This window comes from Sebastes umbrosus, chromosome 11 (assembly GCF_015220745.1).
Source record: "Sebastes umbrosus isolate fSebUmb1 chromosome 11, fSebUmb1.pri, whole genome shotgun sequence".
In the NCBI taxonomy this organism is placed as follows: domain Eukaryota; kingdom Metazoa; phylum Chordata; class Actinopteri; order Perciformes; family Sebastidae; genus Sebastes; species Sebastes umbrosus.
The window spans coordinates 15,843,068-15,869,121 of NC_051279.1; the positions used below are offsets into that span (position 1 = coordinate 15,843,068).

The 26,054-nt window shown below is 40.8% G+C and overlaps 1 protein-coding gene across 4 annotated transcripts in view; it reads right to left on the minus strand.

Moving 5' to 3' along the window:
- The window catches only part of kcnn3 (potassium intermediate/small conductance calcium-activated channel, subfamily N, member 3), a 69,703-nt gene that overhangs the window by 33,100 nt on the left and 10,549 nt on the right, over nucleotides 1-26,054 (minus strand). For 3 of the 4 annotated variants that reach the window (XR_005208900.1, XM_037785377.1, XM_037785378.1), the window contains exons 3-5: nucleotides 19,264-19,359; nucleotides 3,848-4,144; nucleotides 2,705-2,826 (exon numbers count right to left, since the gene is read on the minus strand). Coding sequence is in view for 3 of the 4 variants with exons in the window: in XM_037785377.1 (XP_037641305.1) it covers nucleotides 2,705-2,826; nucleotides 3,848-4,144; nucleotides 19,264-19,359 (515 nt within the window). In the remaining variant the exon portion in view is untranslated. Of the gene's footprint in view, nucleotides 1-2,704; nucleotides 2,827-3,847; nucleotides 4,145-19,263; nucleotides 19,360-21,230; nucleotides 21,354-26,054 lie in introns of those variants that run through there. The other variant, XM_037785379.1, reaches the window with a different exon arrangement.

Sequence of the window (26,054 nt, forward strand, 5' to 3'; positions counted from 1 at the left end):
AACACTGTTGCCATAGCAACCAAACCTGGTGCAGATCTGAAACAAAGTTGTTTTCTCAAAAAACAAAAAATGCAAATTTTAGCTTTGGATGTTGGCAATATCTGCTCTATCATCGAGTCTGAAGGAACACACTCTCTAAACTCTCAAATTTGCACCTTGTTTGGAGCATTTTCAATTCAGTCTTAGAAGTTTTTTCCTTTGATAATTTGGTTTTGGAGAGGAGAGGAAATGCCAATTAAGCTTGGATGTGGACCAAACAACGGCTTCCCAGCAGCCGGCCAATGATGCATCTAATCAAGCTTATTAACCAACTGACATTTTCCCATATTTCCTTGATTATCTCCAAAAAAGCGTTTAAACTCATCGAAAGGGAAGGTCCCTTTTTGCTTTCCACTTGATGTTACATCAGTAACATTACATCATTCATAAAATCAGATTATCAATCTTTGTAGGCAGATAATTTGATTTACAGTTTGAAACTGTGTTTCTCAATAACAGCGAGACGACTATGCCAGTAGCTATTTTGTATCAGAGCATCTGCCTGCTGGAGTCAAATAAAGTCAAATAGATCAGCAGTCTGCTCTGCACAACCCCCTAGTGCAGCTGGGAACTATCCAAGTCCAATATATGTTCGTCTACCTGTGTATGTAGAAAACCTTCAGGACATAAACCTCAGAAAAACTATTACAAATGCTCTGCAAGGTGTTAAAAGTATGGGGACATTTCAGTTTACTATTAAGCATTTTTGGCAGTAGACAATTAATAAACAGTTTATAACACATTATCATATAGTTGTGTACGTTTTTAAAGTATTTATGAATGTTCTTGCCAACAACTATTAATCTTCCTGTGAAGCGTTGGTAATTTGTAACATGTAAATGTAACTATACATGATGAATAAATGATTAATAATATAGAATATTTACAGTTGTTATTATGAGAAACGATGTATTGGATTATTATACGCATTTACGAAATGTATTCATGAAGTATGTATTTATTTATAAATACTTTATCACTCTCCGTGACAACTGAGCAAACACCATCCATTGATGAAGATGCATCTGAAAGGCCTGAGAGAAATGTAAATGGACCTTGAGTTAAAGCGATGTTTAAACTTTTTCGGGAATACGCTTATTAGTTTTCTTAGATTTAGATGAGAATATCGTTACTACTCTCAAATCTATCTGGTAGATATAAAGCTACAGACAGCAGCTGGTTTGCTTAGCTTAGCATAAAGACTGTAAACAGGGGGAAACAACTAGCCTAGCTCTGTTTGAAAGTAACAAAATCCTCTTATCAACGCTAGCCTTTTGTGAACATGAGCTACTCTCTCTTAAATCCAGAAACCAGACATATGACAACCTTTACTATCAAAAGAGTCATTTTAGGCGAAAAAAAAAAACAATCTGTCTGGACCCGCAAAACATTTGAGCATTGTGATGAAGGTAACACAGTTTATAGTCTAAGTATATAGTATATAAGTCTAAGGCAGTGAGGGCCCAAATGTACTATGGAGTATTAGGGCCACATTGAGGGAAAAAAAATCTGAGGTTTTCAGAATAAAGTCATTATATTACAAGAAAAAAGTCATAATGTAACGAGAATAAAGTCATAACTAAGCGAGAAAAAAAATTTAATATTACGGAAATAAAGTCATAACTAAACGAGAAAAAAAGTCGTAATATTACGAGAATAAAGTCATAAATTTATGAGAAAAAAGAAAATAACACGTAAAATTACTACTTTATAATATTATGACTATTATCATAATACTACGACTTTTTTTTCTCATAAACCTATGACTTTATTCTCATAATATTATTACTTTATTCTCAAACTTTCAGATTTATTTTTTTTCCTCAATGTGGCCCTAATACTCCGTCGTACCGTCGTACCATAGACCTACAACAATGATAAATAAAAATGAAAATGTAAACAAAAAAACAGTTATTCATTTCCATTATTAAAAACCCACAGGGAGCCACAGGAGAGGAGCTAAAGAGCCGCATGTGGCTCTGGAGACGCAGGTTGCTGACCCCTGTCATAGGGTATAAAGTCTGGAGCTGCTCCATAGACAATGAATGGGAGACAGATTTTGTGGACCCACAGGATGTTTGTTTTCTCTTTTATACCCAAATGAGCTTTATTCTATTGCAGTGTTGTCAACTGTGAAACAGAAAATGTCCCCATATACTCAGATCATTCCACTGGGTGCTCTCAGTGTCATCTACAGCATCTCTCCCCATTCATTGTCTATGGAGCAGCTGCACACGTTATACTCTATGACATCACATGTTTGGGTTTTCACACTCTAGTTTTGGGATTTGGGAGAGAGTTGTTCATGTTTATTAATATTCTTTGGATGGTCTTAGACCATATGAATAACATGTATGAATATTTTTTTTTCTAAAATAAAGTGCTGTCTTTCAGAACAGATATATTGTGGATTTATGAGCCAAAATGGACAAACGAAGAAACAACTCCGTCGCCTGGATCAAATCAAGTGTACAACTGATGAGAAAGCCTCATAAACTGACGTCTAAAGATGGATTATGTTGCACACATGTCCCAGACTATATTTCCTGCCAATTGAATTTAATTGCTCAGTTGAATTCCTCTGCCAATCACGGTCTAGTCTCTCTGTCTCATGCACATACACGATAAAAAAATACACCCAAAACGAACCAGATTTGCAACTGACCTCTCGCACACTCGTACGGTCCAGGCAGCGATGATCCACAGAGAGATGCTGAAGACCAGCAGCACCGTCCCGGGGCAGATGGTCATGAGGGTTTTCATTACAAACCGTGTGTTAAAATGCACCTGCAATAAACGCACACAGTCAGTATAGCAGAGCTGAGAAATGACATTGTAAAACACACTTTTTCAATGGGTTACTATTACTTATAGCTCTAAAATCCACATCCCGTACACCGTTTCCCACTCAGACTTGATGTTTTACTAATTGGTCTTCTGTGTAGCTTTGATAGCGGCCGCACTCTCAGAGTCTAATTGGAGTCAAGATCGGGGCTCGCCCTCTGACTCGGGTCGAGCTATACAGTGCCTTTGAGTAATTGGCCTATTTCAGTGTAGTTTGGCTCATTTGTCACCAACTTCTGGCAGATGGATGATCTGAGAGCAACGGTTGAGCCCTGGAAGGGTTAAGCAGCTGATAAATGAGTTGTCATGTTGGAGCCGCAATTCAACGGCAGCTTCACCTCCTCTCCCCTTCGCCATAACCCGAGGGTCAGAATAGTGCCATCACAGATACACTCGCAACCTGCGAAATTGCCCATCTAAAATCGACTCCGTCTCTCTCCTCCTCGTAGTTGTGCATACTTCCAACACACGCTACTACTACTTCCTGATTTTACAATAATGTTTATCGTTTAAAGTCATTACAAACGCGGGCGCCAATCATTCATTGCACGGCTTGTACACATTTCTCCGCACTCGTATTGCAATCTCATTCGAGTCCTTTCTTTTCATGCCCCATTTGAGCCGTACGCAATATCTTGTTCTCATTTCACGCTCCCATCTCATATTGTATTGCGAAAGATCCACCACAGCTTACATCTAAGTCTCCACGTACGGCAATGACAAAAGAAAAGGAAGGGCATTTGAACTGGTGGAAGAAAAGAAACAGGGTGACTAGAAGGACCTGAGCTAGTTAGAGAGAGATAGAAGCCAAGAATGAAAGGGGCAAGGCGGACACAGATTGAATTCTGAGGAGAGAGCTCTTGACCTTAATGCCTTTGCAACCCTTCACCTCTCTCTGGAAAAAGCTTTCTGATGACCACACTCTTTGAATGCATACTGCAAATACACACAAAACCCCTCTGACCTTATTTAGGGCACCTATACTCCTGGAGGAGGCGTCGGTGAAGAGTTTGCTATGCAGAAGCATGACCCTGGCGATGAGGTAGAGGCGCAGGAACATGGGTACGCTCAGCACCATGTCCAGGTCGGCCTCGGCCTGCGACGGCGCGTACGAGAAGGCCAGCCGCGCCCGCCACTGGAACTTAAAGTCCCCCGGCACTGGATGCACCGCGGACACTAGCAGCTCCAGAGAGATGAGCAGAACCCTCTCCATGGTCATGGCGATGCGCCAGTCGTCGGCTCCGTTGTCGATGACGAACAGCTGCGGGGACAGGAAGGACATGAGGAGCGTTAAAAGAGGGAAGGACTTGTTTTTAATGTGCAAACTTTTCACCATTCATCAGTACAGCTGACTGATCGGATGATTAAGAAAACGAGCAGCAATTTAGAGTAAATGTCTCTTTCCCCGAGATGTAAAACATCATCCATCTAATCAGTAATCTATTCAGTCTCCACACAGTGCTTTGGCTCATTTTCATGTAACCTACAACTCCGACTAAAATTAAACCAAAGTCATCTGGAGTGGCTGCTCTTAAGCAAAACAGGATCCTAATATCACAATATTTAAAAATAAATAAATAAAGTCCCTATGCATGTATCTCTGCCAGTGTCATGAGTAAAGGCCTAACAACGTTACTTTAATTACAGTTTTCCCTCCCTGTATGTTGATGTTTTGGGTTCATAATTGCTGTGGTTACTCATGATATTGTCACCAAAGCTGTTGTTATAAGGAAGTGGTAAGAGAAAGGTTTCATTACAGGGGCCCTCCTCCCGATGGTGCTGACAGGAACTGGGAGGAGGTGGAGATGGTGGGGAGGAGGTGGTGGTGGTGGTGGTGGTTGATGAGCGGAGAAGGCGGTGGAAAGAGATGGATGAAGTGCAGAGGAAATGAAGAGATAAAGATAGGAAGTCAGTAAATTCCAGAAAGTCCCAGTAATATTGCCAGTGCAGCAAAAATTAACACATAATGCTTCACAGAAATCAAGAAAAATTGGAAATTTTTAATCTTGCATTGCAAATGCATGTATCTTTTTCATTTATTAAGGCGAGACACCTCAGGCAAAAATATGTTTTTTCATGCACTGGTCAATTTGGAGATTTTGGGCTATTTTGCTTCCATAACATGTCTTCTTTCAGACTAGTTGATAGAAAACATCCAAAATACACATTTAGGTGTTTATTTTACTACTTTGTCTATTTGCGTCTGTAGATTTCTCCTCAAGTCCCAAAGTCAGAAAAATTGTAATAATAATAAAAAATAATTGTCTTAATGTAAGTAATCAACTGGGGAAGTTTCATGGTGATATTTATTAGTTATTTTTTTTTTACCATATTCACCTGTAGTGTCTTGTGTGTATGTAACAATACACATCTTTAAAAGTTGTTTCTCAAAATGAGGTTTCTATCAGTCTCTGAGCCAGAAATCTCCACTTCAGCACTTACATATACCAAACTTTACAATTTCATGCCTCCCTATGTTCTGATGGTTATTTAACAGGGGTTTGTTCATATATCATTCATAGTCTGATTTATAGAACATTTTATTCCTGAAAACATGGTAAAAATGGATTTGTTATGGCTGTTGATAGTATTTTATGCTTTATTGAGTGATAAAAAGAGATATCCAAACTCCCCTCTGTAAAAACCTTTGACTCTAATAAGAATTTTGAACCTGGTTTTATCCAATGTTCATATTTCTGTTATGGAAATGTATGTAAATTAGCACAAATTCCTCATTTGCAAATGTAAACATACATGTTCAGAATACAAAAAATAACAGTCTTAAAGGTACAGTGTGTAGGATTTGGAGGCATCTAGTGGTGTGGTTGTGAACCGCCGAGAGCAAAACCGTGGTAACGCCATTCACCTCGCTCAGAGGCCATCCTTACCATAATAACACTATTTTAGGAGCAACGGAAGTCAGACGGCGGCTGGTGGTACCACGGTTTCTGCGGCTCATGTTATCGCAATTTCACAAGCATGATGGAGAACTACGGTGGCCTTCAGGTAACGTGAAAACGTGTTTGGTTTGTCCGTTCTGGGCTACTGTAGAAACATGGCAGCGCTCCCTATGTAGATATGAAGGACTCATTCTAAACCAAAACAATTCTTAGTTTCAGGTGATTATACACCAATGAAAACATAGTTATGAATATTATATTTCTGCTAATAGATCCCCCGAAATGTTATTTAATGTAAGTAATCAACTGGGGATGTTTTATGTTGATATGTAATAGTTAATATTTTTTTACCCTTAAAATAAAAAAACATTTTTAGGTCTCCATTATGAACAAAAATGTCTTCATATGAGATTCTTGCAGTGGACAGAAAAGGTTAAAGAGATAAAGAAGCACAACATAGTTCCTGAAAGGAAAGGCCGGTGCACAGTGAGAGAAACGAGGAACTCCCCTGCTGTAAATCAGCAGATTTACCAGATGCTCTACTCTGCCTCGAGAAACAGCTGGGGCTAACAATCGCTCTTTAGCACATGATTCATCTCGAGGGCTTTTAGCCCAAACAAACATTAATTTAGGAAAACAAAGAACTACAATAACAGGTCAAAACGTCAGAACGAGGGGGTATGACAGCGAGCCGCTCTGTGTCGTAACTGGTCACTGACACAAGGAAGGTAGCTCTGCCACTTCCTGCACCTTCGGATACACACACACACACACACACACTGCATATTTCATCTATTATCTATACCCAGCTCAGCAGGATGTATGTGTTTCCCTTGTTCTGCTGTTGTAACACATGCAGCCAACATGTGCACACACATATGTAGCCTACGCACACACCTGAGTCATTGTGTAAACCATCATGTGAACCGAGGGTCAAACGCCGCCTGTACTCTTTAATGATTTCAGTGAGCGTGCATGTGTGTGTGTGCGTACTGTACTCGTGTGTGTTTGTGTATGCCTGAGTGAGTTTGAGAGAGAGTGTGCAGACCCAGCCTCGTCATGGTGACTGTTGCCAAGGCGACAACATCAAAGAGCAGCCAAGCTTAATTAGGATCCCCAGCGAGAGAGAGAGAGAGAGAGAGAGAGACAGAGAGAGAGAGAGAGAGAGAGAGCGCAGGAGGAAGAGGGAGGAAGAGGGAGGAAGAGTCAAAAAGAGAGTGCAGAGAGAGTCGAAGAAAGAAGAAAGAAAAAGGAGATACGGGGAATAAGACAGAGAGGTGTGTGTGACAGCGAGTGAAGAGGTACAGAGAGGAAAGCACAGTCAGGCTGTCTAACACTTGCAAAGGCTAATGTGTGTGTGTGTGTAGTCACATTTTGGGGACAAAAAGCTAGTCGCGCAGTCACATTACGGGGACTCATCTGCTATTTGGGGACAAAAAGCTGGTTCCTATCAGGTAAACCACTGAATTTCAGAGCTAGGACTTGTTTTATGGATAAAGTTAGATTTAGGATTGGAGTTAGGCATGTAGTAGTTATGGTAAGTCTCCAGGGAGTGAATGGAAGTCAATGCAATGTCCTCCTAAGAGACAAAAATAAGTTCCTGTGTGTGTTTGAGGGACCGAACTTCATGTATTTTCTTTCACACTTTTGGAGCATTGCTTTTTGTCTGCAAATCAGTCATCATTCATCCTTCATTCAGCCCTCTGTCTCTCGTTGTCTCCGTCTATCTCCCTGTTTTTCCTCTTTCCCTCACTCCCCGTCCTCCTCTCTCTCTCTCTCTCTCTCTCTGAATGACATCCCTCCAAATCAAAACAGAGGTGATCCAGTTTCTTGCCACTGGAGGAAAAAAAAAAAGCGGCTCTCCCTTCCTCTTCCCTCTCCCCCGCTCCTGTCCTGTCCTCCCTCGCGCTCCTGCTGTCGGTCTTTTCCTGGCTAAATCGCCATGAGGAAGGGATAAATAATTAAATTCCATTAGGAAAGTAATCTGTCAATGGGAGTGAGTGAGTGCCACCGGCCGTACATGACCAGGACAGAGGGAGGGGGAATGAGGGAGGAGGGGTTGGCATGAGGAAACGTAGGTAGGGATTGTCTATGTATGTGTGTGTGTGTGTGTGTATCAAACCCAAACTGTCAACTCTATCAGGAGAGAAACAGAGACGAAGATCAGGGAACAGCAAAGCTAAATAAACTGGGACATAAAGAACAAGCCCACGGGGAGAAATGAACAAGATCATGGGAAATCTTCTGTTATTTTATCAATTTTGACAAAACGTGGCATCACAGGGCAGAGGGACAAGGAGAGACAGCAGAAAGCAGACAGGTCAGAAGGAGGGCAAAATAAGACAAACAAAAGACAAACAAACCAAAAGCAGGCTAGTGGGAGAGAATGGAGGCAAAAAAAGAAAAAGTGTGAAAATGACAGCACTAAAGGTCTCTTCACAGGTGAAGGTGTGAGATCTAAGGGGACACTTTCCACTGCTACATCTGCAACCTGCCGTCTTCCCTCTTCAGCCTCCCATCCATCCATCCATCCAGCCATGCCTTGACCCCTTCCAGTGCCTGCGGCCATCGTACCTTGGTAATCGTGTTAAGTCCCTGATTGCAGATGCCTCTCATCACGGAACCAGACACAGTGCTGGCCAGACTCAAGCAAGCAAGCGAGACATGCAGAGGAAACATACACACATCCAGACTGTCTTACGCAGCACAGACTCTCAAAAAGAGGTAGATGCAAGCAGGCAAATCAGCCTCCACTTGGCATTTCCCACGGGGGGGCAAAAAGACTAAACCTCAGTCTGGGACAGAGACGGCCCTAATCACCGGAGAACGCGGTGACAGAGCGAGCACTGAAAGGCATGCACGCATACTTTTACACACATAGTCACACCTCTGGGAAATGTCTGGGTCCCGCAGAATGGAAATTCCTGGAACAAGCAGAAAATGACTGGGGCGAGCCAAACACACAAGCGCAGATTCACACACCCAGATATATGTGAATATGCAGAGAGGGTAACACGTTTTCCTTGACTGTAATTGCAGCTCTGAGGGAACACCCCCGACGTGGCTGTTTCTACACAGACGCCGGAAGAAAAGCAAGGAGAGAGGGTGTCGTGGATGTGAAAAGGAAGTGTGAGAGATGAGGAAAGGTTCGCGGTTTTGCTGCGTGCATGAGCGATGTTTGCAACTAGAAAGTCTAAAAACAGCAACTGGGAGAAAGCGAAGAGAGGATTCCACCAGTGGTGTCTTGAGATCAGGAATCTCCTTCATTCAGTGCAAAAACAAACTGTGTTACTAAAAATGGCCAGAGGCTAGCAAGACACAAATGGCATCTGATAAATTAACATTTCTTTGAAAGAAGCGGGTGAAATGCTTCTTTCATGTCTGCAGTCTAAAGGAGGACGCTGTGGTTTACCTCACTGTCATTTTCTCTTCCATTACAGCTCCCAGGGAGGATGTACATTATGCAGAATCTGCAGAACATGACATCATGAAATGATAGTCCAAGTAACAGACATCCCAGGACTGCAGGTTCACGTTAAAGTAGGGCTGTATATTGGCATGAATCTGGCGATGCGATATGATACGATACGATACAGGGGTTACGATTCAATACAGTAAGCAAAGTCATATATATCGAGATTTTTTTTTTTAAATCTAGGAAAGCTGTATAAAGTATAAAGAACACACCATCATATGCATACAATCTGAGTGAAAAAGACTACTTTTTTTATGCAATCAGGACAGTGGGATCTGCATTTATCACAGCTAGAGTTGTTCCGATAATGCGTCCGATACTGCCCAAAATTCGGTATTGGCGAGTATGCCATTCTATGCACCGATCCAACCAATATTTATCAACCCAGAAAGAAAAATCAGCTTGTTTAACCGGAATTCAAATCTTCTTCACCGCTCCAAAACAGTAGCCTTCACTGTGCAGTTGCCCTGCATGTATCATGGCTGCCACTGGCATCTACTGTTTTAGAGCAGCGAAGAAAAACTGATTGCAGGTAGTTTGTCACGTGACTAAAGCAAACAACAACAGTGCGGCACTAGTGTAGAGTGTAACAGTAATGTCAGCCATTTGGCAATATTTCACAGTGGAAAATCAAGATAGACAGCGATATGTACAGTATGTAAGGCTTCCGTTTCCAGGGCAACAACAGCAATCTTATAAAACATTTGAAGACACATCATGCGAAAAAGCATGACGACTTCACCAAGGCAGAGGGGAAAAAAGCACGAATTGCAGCAGCAAACGTTGGTAGCCACATTTCAATGATGAGATAAATTCCACGAAGATAGTCAAGATGGAGATATGATATTTATCACACTGGTATCGGATCGATGCCGATACCGCATGTTCAGGTATTGGTATTGGGAAGGAAAAAATGGTATCGGAACATCTCTAATAACAGTCCCTGTAACATCCAACATAATTGAATTCACTATGTGAGGGCACCTACATTGAAAGGGCACATGTCTTTGCAAATTAGTATTGACTGAGTTAATCTTTGCATGCAGATTAATTAAAAATATACAGTGTTTTTGAGAATTAATACAGTATCACAAAACATAAAATTGCAATACTCAATATTTTCTTACACCCCTACTTTAAATAAGCTTTTTTTGGAAAACTACTGCTCTCTATATTTTCCTTATAGCTGACCATCTGCCTGCCTTTGAGTGGCTGAGAGCCAAGCTGGTGTCTTCTTGATGAATGAACTGCTTCTAAAATGCTCCAAAGTAACCGAATAACACAGTTCACCAATGCTCAAAGTGCACTAATGGACTGGAGAAATATCCCTTTCTCACACACTCTCTTAGACTTTCTGTTTGATTAATTTCAACAACAATTCAATTTCTGCCTTTCAAGTCTGAATTCCCTGCAAGTTTAAGAGATAAAATGGATCCTTTCATTCAGTTTCTTGTTGTTGGGAATGCAGAAATGTGCGTGTGTGTGTGTGTGTGTGTGTGTGTGTGTGTGTATGCGTGTGTGTGTGAAAAAATGAAGAGAAGGCCATTGGTGAGCTGGCAGATAAGTGAGTCACGCAACAAACCAGAACATCAAATGCATGAACACGCATGCACGGACGTCCCTGGATGCTACATGAAACACACGGAAGATACATTTTTAAGCAAACATTTAGCCTGGTTTTGGCCCTATGAATCATTTATGTTTCTGATTAGCCAAAGGGCCACTTGGAAACTGTGGTTTATAATAACTGCTGTGTTTAGAGTGTTTTTCTTGGTTCATCATTGGCTTAGACAAATGATACTTTCAATCCTCTATCTCCATTATTCCTGACCCATCTCATTCACCCGGGTACAATGTTAACTCAAACTAATGGCGTGTGGTTGCACAGATTGGATGGTCAATCACAGCTCTCTCAAAACGTCTCCTGAGCTCATGGCGGTGATAACAATCTCTGCTCAAATTCTAATAATATCTGTACGACAATAGTCTCCATCTCTCTTAGCTGTTGTCTAAACACATGCAGTAACAAAGAGTCAGTGAAGCAATCTCACAAAGACGCACAAAAAGCAAGGTTAAAAACTGTAAAAAATAAAATAAACACATTGTCAAATGCGGTGATGAAACCATGATTATAAAATTACTAGGGCTGTCAATTGATTAAGGTATTTAATTGCGATTAATCGCATGATTGTCCATAGTTAATCGCGATTAATCGAAAATTTATCACACATTTTTTATCTGTTGAAAATGTACCTTAAAGGGAGATTTGTCAAGTGTTTAACACTCTTATCAACATAGGAGTGGATAAATATGCTGCTTAATGCAAATGTATGTATATATTTATTATTGGAAATCAATTAACAACACAAAACAATGACAGATATTATCTAGAAACCCTCACAGGTACTGCATCTAGCATAAAAAATATGCTCAGATCATAACATGGCAAACTCAAGCCCAACAGGCAACAACAGCTGTCAGCGTGTCAGTGTGCTGACTTGACTATGACTTGACCCAAATTGCATGTGATTATCATAAAATGGGCATGTCTGTAAAGGGGAGACTCGTGGGTACCCATAGAACCCATTTTCATTCACAAATCTTGAGGTCAGAGGTCAAGGGACCCCTTTGAAAATGGCCATGCCAGTTTTTCCTCTCCAACATTTCGCATTGCATGCCAGTACTCAATATTGAGTGTTGCATGCCAGTTTGGAGCATTATTTAGCCTCCTTTGCGACAAGTATGACATGGTTGGTACCAGTGGACTCCTTAGGATTTCTAGTTTCATATGATGCCAGTACAACCGCTACAACCTAAAAATTGCAAGTTTTGTTGATTCATTAAAGAAATTAATGGTGTTAAAACTAATTGGTGTTAATGCATTATTATCGTGTTAACTTAACAGCCCTAAAAATTACGATACTGATTTATGTTGATGTAGCACTTTTAAGGAGCTGTGGTCAAGATCTGATCATTTGTATCTATCTCACTCTTATTCAGTCAATTCATTTGAATGAGCAGAACAGTGTCTAGTGACCCGGGCAGCAGGGCATAACAAGTTTCCTCCTTAAACCTTTTCTTGCCTGAATATTACTTGCAAGGCAATACTCAAATAGATTCCTAAGGTAGGTACAATCCCAAATGATTTGTTATAGTCCAGCAGGAATATGGTACTGTTACCATGGTAACAATGGTCAAGTTACTACAATCTTGACTGTAATGACAATGGTTCTTTCTCTCTCTTGTTAATGTTTCTATAATGTGGTCATTAAAATTGTATGCAGAGAAAAAAGTATGTTTTCTTTAGCGTATAATCACCTGAAAATAAGAATCATTGTGTTTTCGTTACCTAAGAATGAGCCGTTTATATCCACATACAGAGTCTGCCATGTTTCTGCAGTAGCCCAGGATGGCTTGGGCCAGAATTGATAACGTTACTCGCCGCCGTTCTCTCTCGCTTCACAACTCACTTCCCTTGTACACACACACTCTAAGCACTGGCTCTGCTTCAAATGACCTACGCTACTCTTACAACAACTGGCTCTAGAGAGGGCCATTCCCGCCACCGTAGCTGTCCTACACGCTTGACACACGGGAGAGGCTTCAGTTGGTTGCAATCTCAACCACACCGCTATACCATCAAATCCTACACACTGTTCATTAAGGACAAAATCTGATTTATCTGAAGAGTACTCCACGGATTTAGCATTTTCCTCCTATAACATCGTCCCACTCATGATGAACAGTTAAAAAAAAAGGTTCAAAATCGGAACCAGAGATATCATGATTTTTTTTCATACATTATTCAAAACCTGGCACCTACATAACCCAAAATGCAACTTGACAGCCCACAGTTCCGTCAGAGATTTTGGTGTGTTATGCTAGTAGTGGTTAATGTAGTCTCGAGGCTCAAGCAGAGATGAGCGGCGGGCTACGGCGGTCTAGTAAACTCACTTCTTTCTAACAGCCCCAGATTTTTGGGGGGTTTTCAAACTTGTAGTCTTCAGACCCAACAGACGCAGACTCAAATGACATCACCTGAGGCAGACTTCATGCAGCTCCCTCTGGAGCCACAAAAGGCTTCACAACTTTTTCACAACGCCTGTAAACAGAGGATGTGTAAAATCAGAGTTCCCCTTTAAGGACAATCTGAGTTAAACCTGTGCAGCTCATTGTTTCAAAAGAAATCTTAAAATAGCTACTAACAAAAACAAATCTTTAAGATGCTTTAATGCAACTCTGTACAGCACACATCTGAACTGTGCAGAAGTGCATTTGTGGATGTGTAGGGACAACCTGTTAAATTATTAATTGTAGACTGCTTTCAGATGAAATGTCAGAACTTTTTCACCGAGCCAGAGCCAGCGGGGTCTGATGGCCACTTGCCGTCCAATCCTGTGCTTTTATGCAAATTGCACAACAGAGCTGTAAATACCAGCCGACACACAAATAACCACCTGAACAAGCACTTGAGAACTGTACATTTTTGCTAAAGGTTTAAGATATTACCAGGACAAAAAAAGGTTTATGTCTCCACAGAGGAAAAGGTAGGAACGAGTACATTCTTAGAAAAGTACACAGCGTTTGTCTGATACTATCAGCATTTCAGTAACGTGTATGTCTTATTGTAATATCAGCACTTGGATTAGTGTATGGTATGGTATGGTACAGCTATATGCTGATGATCAAAATGTAGTTTTATTAAATAGTTGGCAGAATATTTGGGATATTTGTTGGATCAATGAAGAAAATTCCCATTTTGAAACGCTATAACATCTATAATTAATTTCTCAGAATTGTTTTGAATATAATTGTAAATAATTGTAACTGAATCCTCAAAATTTAGATAATCTTTGTACAGGTAATGTGTTAAAGGGTCTCAAACCCACCTGTGCCAAAACACTGATAAAATCGAATAAGTAATATATGATGATGAGATGGTATCTGAGGGATAATGTGTTTTTGATCCCGTCAGAACCCAAGCTGCATTTTGTACAAGTTTAAGGAGAATTCTTGGGATTAGTTTGCTCAAAGATGTGTGCGAGAACAACCGAGAGAACATGACAGACTTGATCAAATTTAGTAAAATGTTTGAACATGACTGATAACTGTGACATAACACTAACATTTAGGTATTTCAACAGCAAATATCTCACTGTAAAAGGATTTACAGAAGTTGGCAATGTGCTAATTCTGCTCCACTGATTTAAAGGTGCAGTGTGTAGGATTTGGCCGTATCTAGTGGTGTGGTTGCACATTGCAACCAACTGAGTACCCCTCTGCTCACTCCTCCCTTTCCAAGACTGCGGTAACGTGAGCCGCCGAGTGCAAAACCATGGTAACGCCGTTCGCCTCGCTCAGAGGCCATCATTACCATAATAACACTAGTTTAGGAGCAGAGGAAGTCAGACGGCGTCTGGCGGTACCACGGTTTTGCACTCTGCAGCTCACGTTACTGTAGTTTCACAAGCATGTTGGAGAACTACAGTGGCCTTTAGGTAACGTAAAAATGCAAAAGGCTCTCTCTAGAACCAGTGTTTGGTTTGTCCGTTTTGGGCTACAGTAGAAACATGGCGGAGCAACATGATGGACTCCATGAAGAGGATCTGCTCCCTATGTAGATATGAAGGACTCATTCTAAGCTAACGAAAACACAGCGCTTCTTAGTTTCAGGTGATGAATATTATATTCCATTTCTGCTAATAGATCCCCCGAAATGTTACACACTGTTCCTTTAATCCAAACATGTTACAACAGCAGCATTTTTTTTGTCCAAGTTTGCATGTGTTTACATTTTTGGCTCAGATGACAAAGCACAGCAAACAACTACAATGTTCTCTCTCCGAATTAACATTTCTCATTTCAACTCTCTTGTCATTTTTCACTGTAAGAAAAAACTTTAACTTTTGCTACTCGTTCATGTCGGTTACAGCATGCTCCCATTTGCTTTATACAGGCAATAATTATCTTTCCTTCATAACAAGATATTACTCGAAACAGTTAAGAAGAACTCAAATTTAATTTTTTTGATGGCAGTGAATAAGGGAGACATTTGTAATCTGTGATGATTACCAATGAATTCGGTCTAGATTGATTGTTTTTTCCTTATTCCATGCTGAGCACAATTGATTTGAGCTGTCCTCTGACAGATTAGAAGAGATGGTGAAGATGAAGAGAGAGGAGAATAAGTAGAGAAACATCCAAAAGAGGAAGGCAGACGGAGAGGGAAGATGCGAGAGATGAATGAAAAGTGGATGTGGAAGATAAAAGGCAAAAAAAAAACAGACAGTGAAGGTTTTTACAGGGTGAGGAAAGCAGGCGAGTGTTAAAGTAAAGGGTAAAATAGGTGAAAGGCTGAATGCTGAGTAACAAGACAGGAAGTCAGGAAGAAAGGATGAGAAACTCAACAACAAAATTGAATTGAGGCCCGATGGAGGAGAAGGGAGACAGATCTAATCTGATAATGAGGAAGAAGCAGGAGAAAGAAAGAAAAAAGAAAGAAAAAGAGAAGCACACTGATGGTGGTAAACAAAAAGTACTGTGAGATAAAAGACATGAGGAGGGAGAGAGAAATGGAGATCAGTGTGAGAGAGAGAAAGGTGGTATAAATGCCAGCTAAAGCCGATAACATCATTCTGATCTCTAGCGTCTCTGCCTCTCCAACCTTCTGTGCAAATGTATACGTTCACGTGTGTGTGTGTGTGTGTGTGTGCATGTAATATCCTGTTACATGCAGGGCAAAATGCTCCAGCAGAGTGTGTCGTAATCTGTGAATGAGATCTTTATTGAACAATGCCTTTCATTTCGCACAGCATTACTTCTCCTGGTGTGCATCCGTGTGTGTTTGAAGCATCCAACAATAAATAGCAGAGACAAACTGGCACTTCTTATGCTGCTCATGTAGCCTATATAAGCAAACAGGCAAACAGGCTTGGCACCAGCAGGCAGGTACTGAATAATGAAATTAACATGCATGTAATGAAACATGTATATGGTTTCAGGAGTAGCCTATATACATATATGGAAGCATGCACTCTAGGGATGCTGCACACGGTCACTGACAGAGCCAGGCAACACGTTTCCAATGGTGAAGACCGACTGGCAGCAAATAATTACGCAACACCGCCTCCGCCACTTGGGCAACCTCCGGGTCTGAATAGTGAAGCCAATGCTGTAGTGCCTTAAACTTGCATTCTTTCTAATAGCCAGCAGGGGGCGACTCCTCTGGTTGCAAAAAGAAGTCTGATTGTATAGAAGTCAATGAGAAAATGAGTCTACTTCTCACTTGATTTATTACCTCAGTAAACATTGTAAACATGAGTTTATGGTCTCAATTGCTAGTTTCAAGTCTTCCTCAATACAGCATGATGTTCATTTATGATGTTCAACTTAAAAGGTGTTATAAAATGTCAATATTGTGTTTAGAGGTTGTTTCCGCTGTCACCAAGAAGCCCCAAAATTTTGACTGTAGATCATTCCCATTTTATCCAGTAACAGTTTAAAAGGATAGGTTAATTCCAGTTTAGGCTTCTACAACTCAGTTTTTTTCCCCCATTCCTATTGGTAATTATATTGTTGTATTTACAGTTAATTGCTAAAGATAAATAGATATTTGGAAGGGACGCAAAAAGAAACTGTAAAATGTATCAAACGTCCTGTTTCAACCAAACACCGTCCTGTTGTGCATTGAGGAATTATTACCAGCATTTCTGGTGGGCTCAACTTTGGTGTTACCTAAAGGGATTGAAACCTGATTATCTGAATGCAATGTCACTGTGTTCCCAGAATTCAGCAATTTCCGTGAGCACAGTGTTATCGTGACCAACAGAAATGATGGCCACAACTACAAAAATAATACTCAAGCTGTCATAAACTAGGAATATCCTTTAAAGCTGTCTGCTGCCGTAGGGTACAAATGCTCCTAAATCATCACCATCCTCACTCAAGTTATTATCAAAAGTGATTTGGGGTTCAATCCCAACACCACCTCCCCCACCTTCCCTCCCATACCGCCAACTTCATTTAATCAAATGCAACGATTTGTCAAAGATATTAACAGAAGGTCATTTTTTCTCTCCGTCGGCGTTACAGTATCAATCCTTTCTTCTCGGTATTAGCGTGCCCGTCACGTGTGACAGCCACAGTGTGCGTGGGAGGATGACTGACTCCGTATGTGACTGTGACATCAAACTGTGAGCAGAAACGAGGGTTCTCTTTTATCAATGAATGCTTAAGCATAAATGCAAACACACAGATCGCTGTGAATCCTAATACACAGCGGCTGCCTATTACAGACTAATGGCCAGTCTATCAGCCCATGTGTATGACAGCAGTGAATAAGCAACGGCCATCTAGTTATCGATTGACAGACGGAGGGCCTGAACCTCAGAGCAGAATGCATCAGAATCTCCATCACAGACCTGCTGCAACTGTAATAGACATTTCCAGCAACATCCAAGCTGTGATGTAATGAAAAAAAGTCACAGCATTAAACTAATATGTGGTGAGATGGATGAGTGTTGCTCCGTGGTTTAGCTGGTGGGAGTAATAGCTGGTGTGGGGGCACTCATTGGGTCTGATTCCCGCAAGGCTTCCATAAATAGTCAATGTGCATCGATTGCAAATGGCTTCAGATGAAAACCCCGGCTAAATGACCGTGGTGACCGTGTATTATATTAGTGAAATGACAAACAGCAAAACAGATATCAAGAAGCATGAAAGCATTTCTGATTGATTGTTTCAGCCTTACAAGAGGTGGTGTGTTTGTGTGCCTTGCGCGTGTGTTTGTATGTTTGCGTGTCGATTCATCTATTGAATGACAGGGTTGTTATTGGCCGAGTGTATATTTAACATTCAGTGTGTATCTACTCGATGCAAAGCCATGCAGTCTGTTTCGTCGATCCCACTAAGACCCTCATTAAAGTCATTAATTGGCTGGAGCCGACACACACCTGGGTCCCTTGGTCTATCTCAGGAGCCTGAGGGATGACAACATAATGTGTACACTGTGGACGGAGCTCACATGTGTTTATCTGCTTTAAAATATTTGAAGAAAACCATTCCTAAACAAAAAGGCGAAGGCATTAAAGAAGTAGTCGCTATGTTGGGAAGAGTGCTTTCTTGCCGAGAGTTAGATGTAAAGATTGATGCCACTCTCATATCTGTCCACTAAATATATGAAGCTGCAACCAGCAGTTGGTTAGCTTAGCTTAGCATACAGACTGTAAACAAGGGGAAACAGCTAGCCTGGCTCCGTTCAAAGGCAACAATGTCTTCCCACCAGCGTCTCTAAAGCTCACTAATGAGCGAAAAGTTGTGGTTTTACAGAGCATAAACTAGGCCTATTTCTTGGCCAGCCGCAGTGACTTCTTGTCTTGAAATAGTCCTGCACATAACCCTTTGTAAAGCCACAAATTGTTGCTCTGACACTATTAACTATACTTTCTAGCACAACAACTTTTTGTACAGAGTAAACCAGGGGTTCTCAAACTTTTTGGGACCCCTCACAGGGGTGAACACACCAAGCACACCGATTAAGCATAATGCTTACGACCATTTGTACTCTTAGATGCCATTACATACATACTATTTGTATTCTAAAACTTTTCAACCTAAATACTTTAGACCTGTTTCATAGGAAACAGAAACACATTTCAATTTGAACCATGTTAAGATAACATGAGATATTCCTTTATTAGTCCCACAGCGGGGAAATAAGCAATGTTAATGAATGCTATTTCCACTTACTTTAAACAGAGGGTGATTTTATACAAAATGCATTTGGACTCAACTTGACAGCATATATAGCCCACATTTCAAGTAATTGATCTTCAAAAGCTTTCAGAAAATTAACAGTAGCAAGTAGTTCCACACTTAACTCACAGACATGAGAGTATTGATCCTCAAAGTCTCAGCAAAGCTATGGCTACTAAAGCTACCAAAATGTTGAACACCTGCCTGTGAGTTAGTTTGTGTCATACAGGTATATCTGTGCAAGTATTTTACCTGAACTTCCCGTGCATGGTAGGCTATGATGAGTCCCAGCAGGATGACTGTGGACAGGCTGATCAGACACTTCAGGGCCAGAGAATACATGGAGCTCTGTAGAGAGAAAATAGACACATCCTTAGGAACATGCAGCACAAGCATAAAACAAAATTCAGGTGGATTATGCCATGATGGTTGTTTTAATATTCAGAGTAAAATGACAACAAAAATATCTATCGCACACTCATGATAGTCCACATTCTGTCACTAGTCTGCTTCAACTTGGAGAGAGTCCCAGATGTCACACCGTGTCCTTTGTCACTCCTCTGCTAAAAAGGTTTGTGTACCACAGCGGTACTGCCTCAGCATAGACAATAAGAACCAACATTTACAAAGCAGGACTTTCAAAGGCTGAGCAGAAGTAGAATGAAAGTATTCCACCCGTCAATATCCCTGCAGCCGAGCTTTAAATCCTCTACTTGTCTGGTTTCATAGGGCTTATAATCAATGCACTGGGGAACTTCCGATCAATACAACTCATAGCACTTCAGTGGCTTCTTTAACCCCCTCACCTCACACACTCAGAGCACAGCAGAGAGTTATCATACGCATGTGTACACACATATAGGCCAAACACATCCACACAAGAGCACGAGAAACACACAACTGCACACACTTATCTACGTTAAGAAACACACATCCTATAGCAAAAGGAAAATGTATATTATATTGTTTTTGTAAGGTGTTGTCTAGTGAGTTTATATGTTCATTTCAGAATATATTTTCATCGGTAAGAGCATGTTTGGTCGTGTGTGAACCAAATGTTCATGTGGGAATGAATGAATGAATGATTTCAGGTGCCATAACATCATCAGAAAGGAAATGAAGCCTGAGCACCAGGTGCCATGACTTCTACAAGATGTTAAAGCTGCAGTGGGTACAATTGGAGCAAATATGATTTTAGAAAGTTATTTTTATTAAATGGTCACTATATCCTGACAGTAGTGCATGAGACATGTAATCTGAAAAATAATCATGTGTCCTCCGGTGCTCCTGAAGGCATCTGCAAGATTTCACGGACCGGAGGAAAACAATCAATCAGAGCTAAGCTGGAGCCTGCCGTCTCTGAGCAGCTGTCAATCACTCACAAACTCTGATCAAACGGTCAAACTAGGCAACGCTGATCAAATATGAATCAATATTCTGTTACTGTAATGCCTATTTCTCGCCTCAAATGTTTTCAGAAACATCTTGTAGTGTACTGTTTAGCTGTAAAATGAGAAAGTTTGTGACCCGGTAGCCATGTTGAGATCAGTTGGAGCAAACTTTCTTATTTTACAGCTGTGGTTGATAGGCACTCAAGATACCCAAATGTACATTATGTGTTTTTCATGATATGTTCCCTCTAAGTACAGAGAGTAGGGCCGCTAGCATGGCTGTCAACTCAATCTTGGTTGTCATTATCATTTATTCTATTTTATCATGATGATAGCCTTCCAAAAAGTCAAGTAAAGTCAATTTGAATAACACACCCTTTATCCTATAGATCCTTGATCTGCATAATGAAAAACTCCAAAATAAAAAATTTGACAAGCTAAGTCATTTTCTCAGACAGCAGGTCACTGTAGTTTTTAGCTAACGTTACTCAAACAGGACGAGTAGGTCATTTGTTGGGGACTATTTTCAGCAGCGTATTAATATGCCTTTAGTGCTCTGGTGAGCATTTACAGCAAGACGGTGTATGAAAGAACACAGTGCAACAGCGTGGGGCTCATTGATGTGTTAGTTAATAGTTATTGGATAACAATGGAGCTCTGTGGCACAGAGGAATAGGATAAATCCGGCTTTGGCTGCACAGGCAATACTTGTTAGTTTCATGGCTGGTGTGTGAGTTAACAGGGATTGGACCCAAATGCAGACAGTAGAGGAGGCAGAAGGATGAATTCAGTAGCTTATTGGAGAAACAAGAGTATGGATGGGCTTACAGGCATCAAGAGTTTAAGTGAGGCGGTAGATTCGGCAAACAGGTAGCAGGAAACTGCATTGCAATAATTACAAACTGACAGGAACAAAGGAACTGGGCTGGTATTTGGATCTAATCAGAAGGAAGCAGGTGAGGGGGCGGACAGGGAAGGCCAGGCCAGAGCAGATGAGGGAAGTAGAAGCAGGTGTGTAGGTGGGTGTGGCAGTCAGGTGATGGGGAGAGAAGGGAAAGTCCGAGGACATCTGGTGTACGGAAGGAATATGGCAATGGAGGGAAATGGAGAATGTGGCTGAAGAGGAGGGACAGAGGAACAAGCTGAGATGGTTGATATGATCAATTCATTGCTGGTTTTGGTCTTTTCATGGGATTTGTTGACAATAAGAAAAAAAAAGTAGGAAAAATAATTAATAAAAAAACTACATACAGTACACCTCCGAATAACCTACATTGTTTTATCTTTGTCTACTGTATGTGTCTATTTCTCATCATAAAAAAGGATGAATTAGTCAGTTTGGCTTTTACCAGAAATTGGATTTTGTCGTAGTTCACCAGGTTTCAGATGTCATTTCCTAATTTCTAATTGAGTATTTTAGTGTCAATATTCTGTTTCAAAAGCTTTTTCTAATTTCAAATGTGTTATTCTGCACACAGATGCAAAATGTCAGGTCAAACAAAACAGTTGGAGTTACTAATTGTCAAGCTTTAGAAATAAAACTAGCTGCATTCTTTGGTTTCTAAAAGCCACACTCGCTTAATTGATTAATTTCTACATCAGATCAAGGACTGTTTTGAACTGCAGAATATATTACGCAAAAAACCCAAAGTGCATTCATTCTCGAGATCACCAAGGTCACGTGACAAACACAACAACCGGCTGTCCTCGTCAAGAGAAAAGCGAAGCGACCTTAAACCTTTAGCATCTCAAATCAGATATTTGTGCTGTTAAGCATTCATCGCCAAACACTCTCTTAATCTGAGTGTACTCTGAGACACATTACTCAGCCTTTCCTTTATGACATTATTAAGCAGAATCTACATTGCATTTGGGGTTCATGAATATATATTGCAAGTCAGCCTCCTGGAAAATAGAGTGTGTTAGTGTGTTACTGTGTCTATTTAGGGACTCTGTAGATGCTTCATGGTCTTAATGGTATTAATTCAACATCACACAAACACTCAGAAACACACACACACACACACACACACACACAGTCTAGTTTGATAATCCTCACTAACACCCTCCATTGAGTATTCCTTTTTCCCATAACTATTAAAATCTGAGGATTGAAAATTGGAGCGCTGCTGCTGGCCACCAGCCCGCTGTGACCCGCGAGAGACTTTGGCCAATCACAGGTCATTTCAGAGAGAGCGTTCCTATTGGCTGTGCTCCGGCTGGTGGGCGGTGCTTGGTATTCCCTGAACTGATCTCAACATGGCTGCTGGGTCACAAACTTTCTCATTTTACAGCTTAACAGTACTGCTGCTCAGAGACGGCAGGCTCCAGCTCGGCTCCGATTGGTTGTTTTCCTCTGGTCTGTGAAATCTTGCAGATGCCATCAGGAGCACTGGAGGACACCGGAGGACACAGAGGCACATGATTCTTTTTCAGATTACCTGTCTCATGCACTACTGTCAGGATATGGTGACCCAATTTATAAAAATACGTTTTCGATCATATTTGCCTCATTTCTGCCCACCGCAGCTTTAACACAATTCATATTGTTTTCACAGAAAATATGCAGTTAATTAACACGCTTATAAAATACTTACATTTTCTTTACATACAAGCTTACTCAATACCAAAATTATGGATCTTCCTTGTCTCATTAACTAATGCTTAGAAATGAAAACCTAATTTTCAAAACCTTAAATATAGAATAGAGCCGCTACTTCTGCAACAACAGCAGCAGCTGAAATGCTATACTGAAACAGCTGGTAGGCATTTTTGAATGAACAGATCATTGAAAAATTGATAAATATCTAATTTACTGTTAGTTGTGTAAAATAGACTGCCAGCGGTGGATAAGGCAAGGCAAGCGTCTCTATCAAAGGTGCACAGCAATAGATGACATAAGGTGTGATGAAGATGACGAATAGAACAGGACTGTGCCTTCTGCACCTTATTACTGTATTTGTGTATTTTATTTTCACACATTTGGAACCAAAGGCCATGTATGTTGGATTTTTTGTTGATCACTGGATTTCATGTTGCTAATACAGCTTTTACTGTAGTAATACTGTCACTTTTTATTGTTTTCTACTTTGCATTCTATTAAGTAAAGACAACTCATTCACTTTTAGATGGTATGTTGCCAGAAATGCAAACATTCAGCACTCAACCAAACATGTAGAGTGGTTTACAGCAAAAGGAAACTGAATTATAAACACAATGGATTCATATGGATGTCTACTGTATGCAGGTAGAACTGAAAACATGAAAAGTAATGCAGTTTTTGTAATGCCATCAACTGTGAGCTATTTGAAAGTCATTGTGCCATGATTGACTAGATGTTCCTCTTGGATAGAAAACGTGTGCTTGTGTTTTGAAAGAATGATTTGATATTGAGTCAGGTTTGCCGTGTTTTGATAGAGTTAGTGTATGTAGAGAAAGTTTTTTTACATTTTGAAATGTAGAGTTGGTATTTAATGAACAAAATATTGTTTTGAACAGAAAATTAACTATTTGTCTAATTGTGTGATGTATGAAATGAAAGTATAGGGAAATGCTTGTTAGCAATTGTAAAAAAAACTGGAAACAATACAAATACTTATAAATGCTTCAAATTCAGTTTCTAGTTACGTACAGTATTTCTGCCCATACACTGCACAACACTGGGAAAATACCATCCAGCTTTGGCTCTGCACTGATTTCTCTATCTAAGCTCTAGCTGTCTTTTGGTCTTTATTTGCTCGCACTCCTTCCCTGTCTTGGTCCGTCTCTCCGCTGCTAACATCTCATTTGTACTCACTGAAGCGAACTAGGTGCAAAGGAAGCCAACATTGTTGTGCTAATGAGTAAAATGCAGACTTGTATGCACACACAGTCACACTGATGAGCTGAAATGTGATTTGCTTGGGGTTAACTTCCCCCCTCTCTCTTTCTCTCTTTCTCTGGTTTACCTCCAGCTGTCTGTTTTCTCAGTTCTGCCCATCACCTTGTCAGGAGCATTTTGTTTCCGCCTGTTTCCATTTACACTTACTCTGCCTATATAGTGAATGATTCGACTGTGACGGAGCCGTATGTGCATACATGCTTGCCTTCTGTTCATTTCATTTTTTTTATATAGCATGACCACTGAGAATTCTTGATGTTAATTGGCTGGCAAGGGTCCATTAGTTTCTAGTAACTAGACATAAACTCTAGATAAAGGCAGCAACAATGAGGCTTAAGGTTTGCTCATACTTCAACAGGGACGTGGACAGCTGCAGACCTGCATATGAACAGCAGATGCACACACGCTTCTATGCACACAACAATCTGTGACACTAGAAAAGAGGACGGCGACCTCACGACAGCAAGAAGAGGAACAACTTACATAAAAATTGACATCATTCAGACCTTCACAGCGAGGAGGATGCAACAAGCAAGAATTTTGTTTTTTAGTTAAAAAGCTTTGAAATTGTTATGTTTGTGTAAAGTGCTACATTTCGGGAAGTTCAAAAATACACCTACCAACACCTCTAATAGGGCTTTTCCATTAGCACTTTTGGCCACGCCAAGTCAAACCATGGCGCACTGATTTGTGTTTCCATTACCAGTTTTAGTCCTCTAATTTGTGCCGAGCCGAGCCATGCTGAGCTGCGCCGTGCCCGAAATGGACCTCCTCTAGATTCCGCCCGACGTCCGGATGGGCGTCGTCATCATTCAGGGATGATTAAGCGTTACCACTCAGTGACAATTCAGCGGCATGTTTAAAAAGCCTCCACTAACATGGCTAGACATAACAGAAACTTCATCAGTCTCAACTGCGTCTCAAAAAAGAAAAGAGAATGGCAAGCTCTTGGTCTGTGAATGAAACACAAACCCTGCTTGCTGTTTGGAGCAAGAAGACCGTGCAGGATGACTTGGCTGGCTCAACAAGGAATGAGAAGGTCTTCCGAGACATTGCAGGCAAGCGGGAGGGGACGGGCATTTGGCGCACATTTGTGCAGTGCCGAGAGAAAATGAAAAAACTACAACAACAGTACAAAACACCCAAAAAGGTACAATAACACCAGCAGGGCAGATGGAAAGACATTTCGTTGGTTCAACAGAATGGACGCGGTGCTAGGAGAGAAGCCCTCAACAAACGAAGGTAGAAGGATACACTGCTATAGCTCACTGATTAACGACAAGTTGTGGTTTCACGGGGGCGAGCAGAGGACCTTCCCGGAATCTTGTCGTCACAGGGAGGTTGCCAGGCAACCAGCAGTGTACAGGTACAAACACACAGGTGTACATAATCAAATCAATGAAGGCTGAATTGTATTGTGCATGCTGGTTCACTGTCACGCAGTCACAGTTTACATGGACAAAGGCCTAATTGATGTTATTAATAACACCTGTGCTTTTCCCACTATGACAAGTCTAAATGTCTGGTGTGAAAAAGGCTTCGTGCTGGGAAGACGGACAAACTGTTGTTCATCAAGAAACAGCATAACAAGATGCAACTCCTTTTAAAACCACAAAAAATAGCTGCATAGTAATAATAATAACCACGCAAATGTAATATTAAATCAGTTTGTTGTCGTGACTCAGGACATCCAAATTAACAAACAACAGGAGGAGGAAAAGAGAAGACTTGAATTAATGTTAGCTTGAAGTTGGTGGCCTCCTGTATACAAC